Here is a 16077-nt window from a genome sequence, read left to right as displayed (position 1 = left end):
TGTGGGTCCCTGCTCACTAGGAGCTGGACTGATGTTGCCCAAAACTCATTTGATACTTTCTATCCAAAATACCTGAGAACGAGCTAGGTGAGATGAGTCAAGAAATGATGCAGAAAAGGTCCAACCTTTGACTTAATTTTGGAATAAAAAGTTACATATATAGAATAAACAGGATATCACATACCAGGGAGATAAATTCCTGCCAACTCAGCTGACACTGGGGATTCCAGACCGTGGGCACACAGTGCATGGTTAAAACAATTTACCACGTTCAATTTGGCTGAGGATGGTGCTGTGTCTAGTGTGGTTTTGTTCTTTGGCAAAAAATGCAATGTACTTTATAGAATGGAAGCAATTCTCAAAATGGGCCCAAACAGAGTACTTGATTGGGCTGCTGGGAGAGGCAGAGAGGAGACAAACCACAATGCCAGCAGGCCTCACCTCATGCTCCTGACTGTAGACTTTCCCTAACGTGCTCGTTTATGATCAGGTTGTTCTTATCATCATTGTAATTTTCTCTTGCCGATCCAACTCGCATAAACAGGTGCTGATCCACAGTCTATTGACACCTTTAAAAGGAGCTGGATCTATATCCGTGGAGGTTGAGAGACATTAAGAGCGCTGCTTGTTTATTTTTCATGGAGGGAAGGAATGATCTTGAATCAACAGGTGGCGCAGGGAGATCAGGAACCCTATAGAATAATCCGACATGGTCTCTCGATGGATTGCGGTTAATTTGGGGAGGAGGAGAGGTAAGAAGGGAGAGGGGCAGTCCATGATAGAATAATCGGATATGGTCTCTCGATGGAGTGGGGCTAATTGGGGGAGTGGGATTAATTGGGGGAGGGGGGAAGAGTTCAGGAGAGAGAGAGAGACAATTCATGATAGAATAATCGGACAGGGTCTATTGATGGAGTGGGATTAATTGGGAGGGAGTGGGGGGTCTGTCCACGATTAAATAATAGTACACAAGAGCAAAATACTGTGGATGCTGGAATTAAAACAGAAAATGCTTGTGAGGCAGCATCTGTGGAGAGAAAGCAGAGTTAACGTTTTGGGTCTGACGAAGGGTCATCGACCCGAAACGTTAACTGAGGGGCAGTCCATGATAGAATAATCAGACATGGTCTCTCAATGGTGCAAGGTTGTTGGGCTGAATGGTCTATTCTAGCTCTGAAAGTTACTCTCTTAGACAAAATCCTTTGTAGCAATATTGAACTCAGCTCAAAAGTTAATTTACAGAGGAGAAAAATGACCCAAAACACTTTACAGGAGAGTAATCAGACAAAAAAAAATCAATGCTAAGTCACAATAGGAGATATTAGGAGGGGTTAGAGGTGGGTTTTAAGAAGGGTCTTAAAGGAGGGTGGGAGAGGTGGATTGAGTTAGGGAGGGGATTCCAGAGCGTGGGCAATACACGGCTGAAGTCACGGCCACCAATGGTAGGTCAAAGGGATGGAGGGATGCACAAGAGTCAGAGGAAGTGAAAGCTTGGGGGGATTTTGAGAAGTTCTGGGATGCAAGAGGTTACAGAGATGGGGAGGGGCGAGGCAATGAGAGAAATTAAACAAAATGAGAATTTTAATTTTGACATGTCGAGGACCAAAAGCCAATGTACATCAGCGAGAATAGGGGTAATGGGTGAGTGGGATGGTGTGGGACAGGATAAAGGCAGCAGAGTTTTGGATGAGCTTATGCTTATGGAGTGTGGGGATGGGAGTCTATCCAGGAGATCACTGAATAGTAGAATCTGGAGATAACAAAGGCATGGATGAGGGTTTCAGCAGCAGATGGGCTGAGCTAGGGGCAGAGATAGGCGATATTGTGTGGTCAATCCATGGGCAGGGCCCTTCCTAGTGTGCGCGCGTGTATATGCGTGGGAGGTCCATCAGAATCTGCAAGAAGATATCCATGAGAAAGTCATACCAAACCTACAAATACGTGGAACTCGGTCACAGGGTCACTGTTGCTGGGCTGCTTCCAACACATATCCAAGTTCTCCCATCCAGCGAAGTTACCCATTGTCTGGTCTCCCCAGTGCCTAGATTTATAAATGGGTATATACTGTGAGCCCCGGATTATAGATCACACCCTTCGTAGGAATCTGCCACTTACTTTTATGACAGAGGCTTTGGTTTTAAAACAAAGGGTCAGGTGTCTGCAAATTTCAGGAATGTTCTAAATCAGTGTGAAGGGTGCATCTACACCCTTAGGCTTGACAGTAAATCTTCCCTTTTAAGGACATAAACTCCACAGCATTTAACCACCCAGTTTGTAATATCCTCAGCATAGCAATAGGATGGCGGAGAAGCAGAGATCTCTTACCTTAAATCTAAGCAACCACTTAATGCATAAATGAAGCAAATGAAAGAAGTAAGAAAAAAAAAACAGCATTGACAGGTTAGTCGAAACCACAGGATAGGAGTATAAAAGAAATAAATGTTAAAGCATCTGATACTGAGTCACGTTACAAATCGGTTAGCGTGAAGCAGAATGTGAGTTACGGTCACAGCCTGAATTAATGCACGATCCGCCCTTTAAGAACATAAGAAATAGGAGCAGGAGTAGGCTATACGGCCCCTCGAGCCTACTCTGCCATTCAATCAGATCGTGGCTGATCTGATCATGAACTCAGTTCCACTTCCCTACCCGCTCCCCATAACCCTTTATTCCCTTATCGCTCAAAAATCTGTCTGTCTCCACCTCAAATATATTCAATGACCCAGCCTCTACAGCTCTCTGGGGCAGAGAATTCCATAGATTTACAACCCTCAGAAAAGAAATGTCTTCTCATCTCAGTATTCTGAGACTATGTCCCCTAGTTTTAGTTTCCCCCATGAATGGAAATATCCTCTCTGCATCTACTTTGTTGAGCCCCCTCATTATCTTGTATGTTTCAATAAGATCACCTCTCATTCTTCAGAACTCCAATGTGTATAGGCCCAATCTACTCAACCTATCTTCATAAATCAACCCCCTCATCTCCGGAATCAACCTAGTGAACCTTCTCTGAACAGCTTCCAATGCAAGTATATCCTTCCTTAAATACGGAGACCAAAACTGTACGCAGTACTCCAGGTGTGGCCTTACCAATAACCCTGCACAGTGGTAGCAGGACTTCTCTGCTTTTATACTCCAACCCCCTTGCAATAAGGGCCAACATTCCATTTGCCTTCCTGACTACTTGCTGTACTTGCATACTAACTTTTTGTGTTTTATGCACAAGGACCCCCAGGTCCCTCTGTACTGAAGCACTTTGCAATTTTTCTCCATTTAAATTATAATTTGCTTTTCAATTTTTTCTGCCAACGTGGATAACCTCACATTTTCCCACATAGTACTCCATCTGCAAAATCTTTGCCCACTCACTTAGCCTGTCTACATCCCTTTGCAGATTTTTTGTGTCCTCCTCACAATTTGCTTTCCCACCCATCTTTGTATCATCAGCAAACTTGGTTACATTACACTTGGTCCCTTCATCCAAGTCATTAATATAGATTGTAAATAGTTGAGGACCCAGCACTGATCCCTGCAGCATCCCACGAGTCACTGTTTGCCAACCGGAAAATTACCCATTTATCCTGACTCTCTGTTTTCTGTTAGTTAGCCAATCCTCTATCCATGCTAATATATTATCTCCAACCCCATGAGCTTTTATCTTGTGCAGTAACCTCTTATGTGGCACCTTATCGAATGCCTTCTGGAAATCCAAATACACCACATCCACTGGTTCCCCCTTATCCACCCTGCTCGTTACATCCTCAAAGAACTCCAGCAAATTTGTCAACATGATTTCCCTTTTAGAAGACATCAAGTACCAGCTGCTTTGACCACCAAATGAAGAAACCTTTGACCATGCTGCGATTAAACTTTGGCTGGAAACCTGCGCAGAAGTGATTCAATCATCACCAATGTTAAATTCTTAGTTTTCTGATCTCAGCTCTCCAATTCAGTGGGTGCAGATCCCTAACCAGCCACTGTGCAGCTTGACAGTGCGCACTGTTCAAATTCTCTGCTCTGTTCTTCAGGGGTAGGAGGGGGAGTGTGGACGGCTTCAATCCAGACACTCAACCGCACAATCTTCCCGATGCTGTTTGTTGCAAGGGTCACTGTCCCATTCTGTATCGTATGATTACAATACATATTATGCAAATATTTAAAATTATTTGGGAGGGAGGAAAGAGAGAAATAAACTTTTTGCAGCTGGAAACAGAAAAAGGATAGATTTACTTGAACACTGTGTACCTTTAAATTCCCTGAACCTAAGGCAGAACCCCCAGCCAAATTTGGAAGCTCTCCCCAGAGGTGTGGTGGTTCATATGGGCCATACAGACTGGACAGTGCCAGCATTTGATTCCTGGGTGGTGCGAGGTTAACTGCTCTTAAGCCGGCAGACTGTTGGGACAGGTAACTGGCCTCAGCTCTCCTGAAGTAGCGAAGAGAACAAAAATTGACCTGGCTTCCTGAGTTGATCAGTACCCAGCAGCCACACATAGAAAGTCCGTGTGAGTACATCTGGTGAGAACTGAACCAATTTCAACAGTGTTAGTCAAACAGCCTGAAACTTCCTATCTAGGCTGCCACATCAAGAATAACCATTTGCCTGTGGACTGTACCCCAAGGTTCAGCACCTTTGCGAGAAGAAGGAGAAAATTGACAAAAAACAGAGAGGCGATTTTCATCAAGGCCTCTGCCCGCCCAAGTGCCGCCGATGGCCACCGAGGTACCGGACGGAACTTTGGACGAGTTACTCATGGCCGAGGTCCCTTGAAGGTCGGTGAGCGGCAAATGGATGACGCACGCTGCCAATCTGGGCAGCAGGTCTCATTCTCGGCGGCAGAGGTGCCCAAGTGTCGCCGAGGATGGAGTCGGGCCCACGGAGGGTCGAAAAGTTGGGGGGAAAAAAATCACCAATAAAAAATAAAAAATAAACAAACTAGCGGAAGACCTCCAGGGGACTCCATGCAGTTAAGTCTCTGTTGAATTTTTTTTTTTTTAAATGCTCACTTACCTTTTTTTCAGGTTCTTCCTACTTACTGTCGGAGACAGACCAGCCTCCAGCCAGCAGTCCACCCCCGTTCTGCCGCTGCCTCCCGCCCGCAGGAATCTGGGAGCTCGGTGGGCGGGAGGTTCCCGGCGGCTCTCTCCTCCCGCCCGCTCCAGGTCACCTCGAAAGTGGCACTGGACGGATCAAGAAGAGCAATGTCGGCGGCAGTGGGCGGTAAGGTGATGAATTTCGGCCCCAGAGTGTCTTGACATCTGTATCTTCTAATGATTGCTTCTCCTCCCCCCTACACTCCTTTAAGGTCTGTATCATCCTTATGTTGGTCACTGTTTAGATAAACTCTCAACACAAAAGAATGCTGCAGCATTCATACCAGTAGCTTGTTAAAGATAGCACCAGGAGAGGACTGAAGAGGGGCTCAATCAAGGTCTCAGCTGGTAAAATATTCAGTAGCGGGAGGAACACAGCCCTGTACCAGACCGGGGAAGGCGTGTGGAGAGAAAGCGAATAGGAGCGAGTTAAGGGATATGGTGAGAAGGTGAGACGGAGGGATATGTTGAGAAGGTGGGGTTGAAGGATATGGTAAGAAAGTGGGTAGTTGGGGTTGAGGGATATAGTGAGGTGGGATTGAAGAATATGTTGAGACAGTTGGTAGATGGAGGTAGAGATTTATGGTGAGAGGGTGGGTATGTGGGATTAATGTATATGGTGAGAAGATGAATAGTTGGGATTGAGGCATGTAATGAAATGGTGGGTAGGTTTTCAAACCATCATCATCATAGGCAGTCCCTCGAAATCGAGGAAGACTTGCTTCCACTCTAAAAGTGAGTTCTCAGGTTACTGTACAGTCCAATACGTGAATTACAGTCGCTGTCACAGGTGGCAGAGACAGTAGTTGAAGGAAAGGGTGGGTGGGAAGTCTGGTTTGCCGCACGCTCCTTCTGCTGTCTGCGTTTGGTTTCTGCATGCTCTCAGCGACGAGACTCGAGGTGCTCAGCGCCCTTCCGTATGCTCTTCCTCTACTTAGGGCGGTCTTGGGACAGGGATTTCCAGGTGTCAGTGGGGATGTTGCACTTTATCAAGGAGGATTTGAGGGTGTCCTTGAAACGTTTCCTCTGCCCACCTGGGGCTCGCTTGCCGTGTAGGGCGTTTGCTTTGAGAGTCTTGTGTCAGGCACGTGGAAGATGTGGCCCGCCCAACAGAGCTGGTCGACTGAGGTCAGTGCTTCGATGCTGGGGATGTTAGCCTGATCGAGAACACTGATGTTGGTGTGTGTATCCTCCCACTGGGGAAAGTGGGTAGGTGAGATTGAGGGAAGCAGGGCTTGTTTTAACAAAGCCAGGATAGTTCAGGGCCATTTGATTAATATCATGAATTTCAGACCTTGGCTATGTAAAACTCTACAGTAAGGCAGATAAAAGCAAAAGTCTTTCACAGGGTTTGTAAACCAGCTGCCATTTTATTGAATGCTGTACCAGAGAGCTTGGAGATGGCACAGGGCTCTGCAGCACCAACAGAAGATGCTTAGTAACTCTGTGCCCTATCTAAATTCTACTTCAGTTCAGGATGATTATCCCATTTAGCTTTACTTCACTGTAATCAGCAATTATAGAAATGCACCAGTAGGTGGCACTCACCACCAGGATAAGCAGTAATCACGAGATCCCAGGAGAATGACAGATAAAGTAGTATCTCCATCTTTTGAGAACAGGAACCAGCAAGAAGCTCACAGTGAGAGGTCACAGGGTCATTTCCCGAGACTGGAATCCACAACCATTTAATGAATATATTTCACTGTTATCCACAGAGGTGACAAGATGAAAAGCTGTTTTTTGAGTCAGTATTTTAATAGCGATTTCTTCAATGGTGTTTCGTTGTCAGCAACACAGGAATTTTATCCTACATGTTCAAATGCAGACAAGATGCTACTTTGATGCAGTGTCCAATTTTCATTGAAATTGTTTCAAAGTCTTGACACAGGATTTGTGCTCCACAAGAACTGAGCCAGACTGAGTAAGCGGCCACCCCAGTTCCCTGACTCCAGTACCGCATCCAAGTAGCCATTCGTGAACCTGGGCACTGAGCGTGAACAGACTCTGACAGTGAAGGGCAGCACCAGCTAATCCAACCCTGTCCTAGAAACATAGAAACATAGAAAATAGGTGCAGGAGTAGGCCATTCGGCCCTTCTAGCCTGCACCGCCATTCAATGAGTTCATGGCTGAACATGCAACTTCAGTACCCCATTCCTGCTTTCTCGCCATACCCCTTGATCCCCCTAGTAGTAAGGACTTCATCTAACTCCTTTTTGAATATATTTAGTGAATTGGCCTCAACAACTTTCTGTGGTAGAGAATTCCACAGGTTCACCACTCTCTGGGTGAAGAAATTCCTCCTCATCTCGGTCCTAAATGGCTTACCCCTTATCCTTAGACTGTGTCCCCTGGTTCTGGACTTCCCCAACATTGGGAACATTCTTCCTGCATCTAACCTGTCTAACCCCGTCAGAATTTTAAATGTTTCTATGAGGTCCCCTCTCATTCTTCTGAACTCCAGTGAATACAAGCCCAGTTGATCCAGTCTTTCTTGATAGGTCAGTCCCGCCATCCCGGGAATCAGTCTGGTGAACCTTCGCTGCACTCCCTCAATAGCAAGAATGTCCTTCCTCAGGTTAGGAGACCAAAACTGTACACAATACTCCAGGTGTGGCCTCACCAAGGCTCTGTACAACTGTAGCAACACCTCCCTGCCCCTGTACTCAAATCCCCTCGCTATGAAGGCCAACATGCCATTTGCTTTCTTAACCGTCTGCTGTACCTGCATGCCAACCTTCAATGACTGATGTACCATGACACCCAGGTCTCTTTGCACCTCCCCTTTTCCTAATCTGTCACCATTCAGATAATAGTCTGTCTCTCTGTTTTTACCACCAAAGTGGATAACCTCACATTTATCCACATTATACTTCATATGCCATGCATTTGCCCACTCACCTAACCTATCCAAGTCGCTCTGCAGCCTCATAGCATCCTCCTCGCAGCTCACACTGCCACCCAACTTAGTGTCATCCGCAAATTTGGAGATACTACATTTAATCCCCTCGTCTAAATCATTAATGTACAGTGTAAACAGCTGGGGCCCTAGCACAGAACCTTGCGGTACCCCACTAGTCACTGCCTGCCATTCTGAAAAGTCCCCATTTACTCCTACTCTTTGCTTCCTGTCTGACAACCAGTTCTCAATCCATGTCAGCACACTACCCCCAATCCCATGTGCTTTAACTTTGCACATTAATCTTTTGTGTGGGACCTTGTCGAAAGCCTTCTGAAAGTCCAAATATACCACATCAACTGGTTCTCCCTTGTCCACTCTACTGGAAACATCCTCAAAAAATTCCAGAAGATTTGTCAAGCATGATTTCCCTTTCACAAATCCATGCTGACTTGGACCTATCACGTCACCTCTTTCCAAATGCGCTGCTATGACATCCTTAATAATTGATTCCATCATTTTACCCACTACCGATGTCAGGCTGACCGGTCTATAATTCCGTTATCTCTCTCCCTCCTTTTTTAAAAAGTGGGGTTACATTGGCTACCCTCCACTCCATAGGAACTGATCCAGAGTCAATGGAATGTTGGAAAATGACTGTCAATGCATCCACTATTTCCAAGGCCACCTCCTTAAGTACTCTGGGATGCAGTCCATCAGGCCCTGGGGATTTATCGGCCTTCAATCCCATCAATTTCCCCAACACAATTTCCTGATTAATAAGGATTTCCCTCAGTTCCTCCTCCTTACTAGACCCTCCGACCCCTTTTATATCCGGACCTTATGTCTACACGTGCACTTCCCACAGGGGGCCACTGAGCAGCGATGAGGAACAGGACACTTGGATGATTGTACCTCCCCTAGCCTGAGGGGTTGTGGCCCTGGCTGTGAGCTGTTAATTCAGCACAGACCAGAATAGAACCTGGGCCCTTGTACAGTTTTGCACTACTGTGGGTGGTGGGACCATCGGGGGACCTGGGCACTGTTTTGTCATTATCTCCCTCCTCAAAAAAACCACCCTTGATTCCTCGGTCCTTGCCAACTATTGCCCCATCACCAACCTCTCCTTCCTCTGCAAAGTCCTCGAACGTGTTGTCGCCTCTCAAATCCGTGCCCTTCTTTCCTACAGCTCCAAGCTTGAATCCTCCAATCAGGTTGCCGCCCCTACCTCAGCAGTGAAACAGCTCTTAAAGGGACAAATGTCATCCTGTGTGACTGACCAAGGTAAAAATCCCTCCATTACCGTCTCAACTTGTCTGCTGCCTTTGACACAGTTAACTGCACCATCCTCCTCCAATGCCTCTCCTCCATCATCCAGCTGGGCAGGACATCACTCGCCTGGTTCCATTCTTATCTATCCAGTCATAGTCAGAGAATACCATGCAATGGCTTCTCTCGCACTCCCACACTGTTACCTCCAGAATCTCCATTCGCCAACGACACCCAGCGCTACTTTTCCGAAACCCTTCACTGTCTGATTTTTCACGCTGCTTGTCTGACACCCAATATTGGATGAGCAGAAATGTCCTCCAAATAAATATTGGAAAGACTCCATTCCCCAGCTACCGATTCCATCCCTGGTAAATGTCTGAGGCGGAACCAGACTGTTCTCATACCCTATTTGACTTCGGGATGAGCTTCCGACCACATATCCGCTCCTTCACTAAGACCGCCTACTTCCACATCCGTAACACCACCCGCCTCTGCCCATCTGCTCCTGAACCCTCATCCATGCCTTTGTTCCCTCCAGATGACTATTTCAATGCTCTCATGGCCTGCCTCCATCTTTCACCCTCCATAAATTTGAGCTCATCCAAATCTCTGCTGCCCATATCCTAACTCATATCAAGTCCCATTCACCCATCGCCTCCTGGTCCAGCAACTCCTCAATATTAACATTCTCATCCTTCTTTTCAAAATTCCTCCATGGCCTCACCCCTCTGTATCTCTGTAACCATCTCCAGCCTCACAACCCTCCGAGATCTCTGCATTCCTCCAATTCTGGCCTCTCGCGCTTCCCCGATTTTAATCACTCCACCATTGGAGGTCGTGCCTTCAGCTGCTAGGACCCAAGCTCAGGAATTACCTCCCTAAACCTCTCTCCTCCATAAAACTGACCTCTTTGACCAAGTTTCGTCAATTGTCCTAATATCTTTTTATGTGGGTCGGTATCAAATTTTGTTTGATAATGCTCTTGTGAAGTGCCTTGGGACATTTTGCTACATTAAAGGTGATATACAAGTGCAAGTTGCTGTTTATCAGCTTCCCAAGATCTGGATAGGCAACAGGATTGTCACAAGTTAAGATCTTACTGCAAAATCCCTGCCTTCCTGGCCCATTGTCTCTACATCCCACAGGTAGTGGTGCAGATCTCACTAAAATCTTCCTACTAACCTGACGGAGAAGCTCCAACTCTCAGTTCATTATCCCTCGTTCAGGCCAGGTCACTATCTCACAAGCCATTTAGAGAGAGCCACGAATTCCAGCATCAGACTCAATTTCAGCACAATTCTAGCTCAACTCTCCAAACTCTGCCCAGTTAATCTGCTGCAAAGACAGCACAGTGAAACTCTAATTGTAGTATCACATATTTCCTCCTCCCACAAGAGCGTACTGGCTCATAGGAACATAGGAATAGGTGATGCAGCTCCTCACACCTCCTCTCCTAGATCATGGCTGATCTGTACATCAGCTCCATTTACCTGCGTTTGTGCCACATCACTCGATACCCTCACCTAACAAAAATCTATGATTTCAGTTTTGAAAATTGAAGTTGACCCAGCATCCTCAGCCTTTTGGGGGAGAGAATTCGACATTTCCACTATGTTTTGTGTCAAAAAGTGCTTCCTGATTTAATTCCTAAATGGCCTAGCTCTAATTTTAAGATTGTGCCCTCTCTCTCTGGATACCCTGCCAGAGGAAATAGTTTCTCTGTACCTACCCTATTGTGTCTTCAATGTTTCTATGTCACTCTCCTGATTTGCCCCTCTAATTTTAACCCTCATCTCCTGAAGACGCTTGCTTGAGTACACTTCTACAGGCAACCAGGCGCCTTCCACCTAATTGGCTGCTCTTGACATGTGAATCAGTGCCAGCAAGATATCTGACCATGGGGGCATTGTTGCCGAGTCCACTTTAGTCCTCACCTGAAGTCTACACACACACGTACTACCCGGCAGTGGTCACTGGATACGGATCAAGAGCAGGAACACTGGCTCATTTTTTCCCCCCTTTCAGTAACACAGGGTTCCCAACATCCTGGAGGACATCAGCTGACTCAGCACAGATCGGGGATTGAACCTGGGTCCCAACAATCTATGAGGGTTATGTCCCTTCTAACCTGTGTACCTTAATACAGCCAAATCTGTGGTTTCCAATCTCCCACTGTCGATGGCACACCCTAAATATTAAGGAAGGGGCTCCAAGTATTGATGCCGTAGGCAGTGTGAAACATGGGGCTTTCTACAACTGGCACCAACATGGGTCAATTGAAACATGGAGAGCAGCGCTTGGGTGTCTCTGTCAGCATTTTGCTCCTGGTATATATCTTTACAAAAGCACTTCAATATACCAATCTATACATGTCAGCAGATGTAGCCATCTCTAATAGCTAATGGCTGCCGTGAGGTGGCTTTAATGGAACATTATGAGCGGTGGTATATTAGAACAGAATACCAGGTCCAATTAATTAGCTCTTCCTTTAGGACATTGTGCTAATGATGAGATTAAAAGCATCACTTACTGGACAACTCAAAAATCTCACACTGTTAATGTTCCAGTCAGTGGGGAATGGGCTTTTTGTGCCTATGAGTCAAAAAATTCTCTTCAATGAGACGCCTATTTTAAAAGAATGTACTTCAAACCATTTCCAATTTGCCCTTTTCAGTTAGTTCTAGTTCTATAGCATTTGTCAGCGACTGCTCCGATATACTGGTCCTGCCACAATGCAACATTTTATTAATCTCTACTCGAGCAGCTCCTGTAACTCCACCTCCAGCTCAGAGCTCTGTTACAAGTTCCCAGTCCTACAAAGCCTACCTTCACTCCATGACCGATGTCATCCAAGATGGCGTAATCGATGGGCTTCCTGATGTACCTGACAGGCCTCTCAGGATTGGACGGGGCGATGATTTTATGAGTCCTAGAGGTGTTCTTGTTGGTTGTCAAGATACCAATCTCTCTTCTGGCAACCTTTTCCTTGTGAATGTCCACAGTCTGAAAAGGGAATGTTGATTCAGTCAAAGCAGTGGCAAAAGTTCATACAGGATATAGAATAATGGGCACAAGTCACACAGCACCAGTGAGGGGAGTACACAGCCCTACCAATGGGCTGGAGAGGATGACACAGCTAAGTCAATTGGCATCTAAGGCTGGTGACACCATGTCAATGGGCAGCCGGGGACAAATTGCACAGCTCGACCAATGGGCAGCAGGGGGCGGGTCACAATACCAATGGGGAGTTGGTGGTTATTAACACAAGGCTAATAGCCACATGGAGGCAGTTTGAAATCAATAACGCACAGTAGGTAATTTATAGAATGATACAGCACAGAAGGATGCCATTTGGCTCATCATGCCTGTGCCGGCTCTTTGAAAGAGCTGTCCAAGTAGTCCCACTTCTCTGTTCTCCCCCACCCACTGCCCATCCCTGCAATTTTTTTCCTTTTTTAACAACCTTCCCAACTTGTCCTACCAACTTCAAAGATTTGTGTACATACACCCCAGGTGTCTCTGTTCCTGCACCCCTTTTAAAATTGTACCATTTACTTTATATCACCTCTCCTCATTTTTCCTACCAAAATGCATCACTTCACATTCCTCTATGTTAAATTGCATCTGCCATGTGTCTGTCCATTTCACTAGTCTATATATGTCCTCTTGAAGTCAGTTACTATCCTCCTCACTGTTTAATACATTTGAGTTTTGTGTAATCTGCAAACTTACCCTGTATACCCAAATCCAGCTCATTAATATAAATCAAAAAGAGCAATGGTCCTAATACCGACACCCGTGTCCTACTACTGTACATTTCCCTCCAGTCTGAAACAACCGTTCAGACTTCTTTTTGTCTCTTAGCCAGTTTCGTATCCCTGCTGCCACTGTCCCTTTAATCCCAAGGGGTCAATTTTGCTAACAAGTCTATTATTAATATTTATCAAACGCCTTTTCAAAGTTAACATACACAACACACGAACCTCATCAACCCTCTCCGTTACTTCATCAAAGAACTCAATCAAGTTTGGCAGACAAAATTTGTATTTAACAAATTTGTGCTGGCTGTCATTTATCAACCCATCTTTCCAAGCATCAATTAATTTTGACCCAGATTATGGTCTCAAAGTTTCCCTGATAGTTACCAGGTTTATCTCTCGCCCCTTTTTTTGAACAGGGGGGTAACATTTACAATCCTCCAGTCCTCTGGTACTCCTCCCATATCCAGAGCCTCTGCTATTTCCACCCTTACTTCACTCAGCAACCGAGGATGTACCTCCTCTTTATGTACTTTTATCCAAGCTAACTTCTCTCGTACCTCCTCCTCTAGTGTGACATTGGCACCATCCTCTTCTTTTATTATACCCCGGGTCGCAGGCCCCTGACCTGCGAGGAAACACCAGCGGCAGGTCGGGGATAAAGGAAGGAGCTCAGCGGCCCCGACCTGCGAGGAAACACCAGTGGCAAGTCTGGGATAAAGGGAGGAGTGCGAGCCAGTCCAGGAGGGCGACGGCTTCGAGGAAGGTGACTGGATTGATGTCACCAAAATCCAGGTCGCTGATTGGAGCATGGGCTGGATCATCAGCGGGGTCCAGGTACAGCAGAGGAGCGGCGAGGTCAGGGCAGGGGAGCAGCGAGAAATCGTGACGGAAAGATCGGCCCAGGGCTGACATGATAGAGGCCCAGGAGAGGCGTGAGTTTGGGGCCCAGAAGAAGCGAGGGCCATGGAGCAGCACGGACCAGCCCACACTGTGATCTATGGACAGGAGTATTACGTGTGCACACTAGGTCGGTGCAGCAGAGCTTGGTCTCCAGTTGTCTTGGTTAATCCTTGCCACTGGATCAAGACCTAGCTCTGTCAAGCCCATGTGGTGGCTGGTGTGCAACAACCACTCCACGTTAAAAGAATCCATGCATAGGCATTATCCACCCTTCCTTCAATATGTAGTTCAGGACCTGGAATATCAGGTCCCTCGTTGAAACACCTGTGAACTCAGATCCCTTTTTGATGTGGAAGCGGGTCATCCTCGATACAAAGGACTGCCTAATACTACAACTATACTATAACTCTTCTGTAGTGTAGACAGATGCAAAGTTCTCATTTTGTACCTCGTCATGCCCTCTGTCTCTACAAAAAGAGCTCCTTTTTGGTCCCGAATCGGCCCCACTCTTTCTTTGACTACTTTTGTTCAATTGATCAAGTGCACCAAAAATTGTGGAACTAGGAGATCAAAGGCTTTCTAAATATTAACACTTCCAGTTTTCTAAAGACAAGCAGAATTTATTTTTCGCAGCCAGTTATGATGATCTTTCAAAATGGAATTGGATATATACTTGGAAAGGAAAAAATTACCAGGCTATGGGGAAAGCAGGGGAGTGAGATTAATTGGGTAGCTCTTTCAAAGAGCCAACACAGGCACAATGGGCTGCACGATTCCAAAAAATTGCCACTCTCACCTCAGTTGACAAGTGATCACTGTGAGTCAAGGTCCTGGCTCTGTAACCGGGTGGAAGCAATGCTACCAGATGATTGGCTGGTTATATTGTGAATTTTAAAGTATCAGGACCGTGCACCAAAAAAAGCCCAAGACTGCTGCCTCGTCCCAGGATTTTATCCAGAATCTACTACAGATCATGCAGATGGTATCAAGGCGACAGGGGATTGATGCCAATTGCAGGGATTACTCAAAACTGCAGCATATGCCATAATGCTAAGAGACAAACCAGGGAAGTGGGTGGGACAAGGGGCTAAAAATGCTGCTTTTACCTCGGAGCACTGGGCATTAATTCAGCTCCAACTCATGCCATCCAAGCTAGCCCAATCTCATAGCTGTAGACATGATCAGTCAATCTCGCTCCTAAAAGCAACAAGGGCACAAGACAAAACTGCAACAAATTCAGCATACTCACTCAGAGAGCTGACAGGGTGGCTGGTGCAAGATATGCAAATATCGCTCTAAGTTAGGGCGGAGGGGTATGCTCAAAACTTTAGTCAATAATCTAATAAATAAAGGCATGGCAGGGCAGCTCAGTGCCGTGCAATGCACATCCTGTGCCATGTAGGAAATCCTGGACACTTCTCGTGGCCTAGACGATTATGGGTACGGAAAATGTCGCCAGCTAGAGCAGCTCAAGCTCCAGGTTTCGGAGCTTGAGTGACAGCTGATGTCACTGCAGTGCATCTGCGAGGCTGAGAACTTCGTGGATAGCATGTTTCTGGAGGTGGTCACCCCTCAGCTTAAGAGTGTGAAGGCAGAGAGGGAATGGGTGACCGCCAGACAGACAATGAGAACTTAGCAGGTAGGGCAGGAGTCCAGAGTGCATCTCGCTCACTAACCGGTATTCAGTTCTGGATACTGACTAGGGCGATGGTTCCTCTATGGAGTGCAGCCAGAGCCAAGTCCACGGCATCATGGGTGACTTAGCTGCACGGGGGTGGGGAGGAAGAAGAGTGCAAGAGCAATAGTGGTAGAGGATTCAATAGTTAGGGGAACAGACAAGAGTTTCTGCTGCCGCAGACGTAACTTCAGGATGGTATGTTACCTTCCTGGTGCCAGGGTCAAGGATGTCTCTGAACAGTTGCAGGACCTTCTGAGGGGGGCGCGTGAATAGCTATTACTGAGACATGGCTGAAAGGAGGGCAGGAATGGCAGCTCAACATTCCTGGTTACAGGGTTTTCAGATGAGAGAGGGAGATAAAAAAGGAGGGGGTTGCAGTATTGATTAAAATACCAATTACAGCTGTGAGAAGGGATGATATGTTAGAGGGGTCATCAAATGAGGCCATATGGGTTGAACTGAAGAACAAAA

The 16077-nt window shown here is 46.3% G+C and overlaps 1 protein-coding gene across 1 annotated transcript in view; it reads right to left on the bottom strand.

The window, feature by feature from the left end:
• Positions 1–12270, bottom strand: part of LOC139242654 (abl interactor 2-like) — a gene marked incomplete at its 5' end in the record, with an annotated part of 58168 nt that extends 45898 nt beyond the window's left edge. The window contains one exon of the mRNA XM_070870457.1: positions 12094–12270. Within this exon, the coding sequence (XP_070726558.1) occupies positions 12094–12270 (177 nt within the window). The remainder of the gene's footprint in view (positions 1–12093) is intronic.
• Positions 12271–16077: the final 3807 nt, after the last annotated feature.

The sequence above is a fragment of the Pristiophorus japonicus genome, unplaced genomic scaffold (genome assembly GCF_044704955.1).
Source record: "Pristiophorus japonicus isolate sPriJap1 unplaced genomic scaffold, sPriJap1.hap1 HAP1_SCAFFOLD_1418, whole genome shotgun sequence".
Lineage (NCBI taxonomy): Eukaryota > Metazoa > Chordata > Chondrichthyes > Pristiophoridae > Pristiophorus > Pristiophorus japonicus.
Note: the sequence above shows the minus strand (reverse complement) of the source record. Positions and strands in the feature narration are given on the sequence as shown.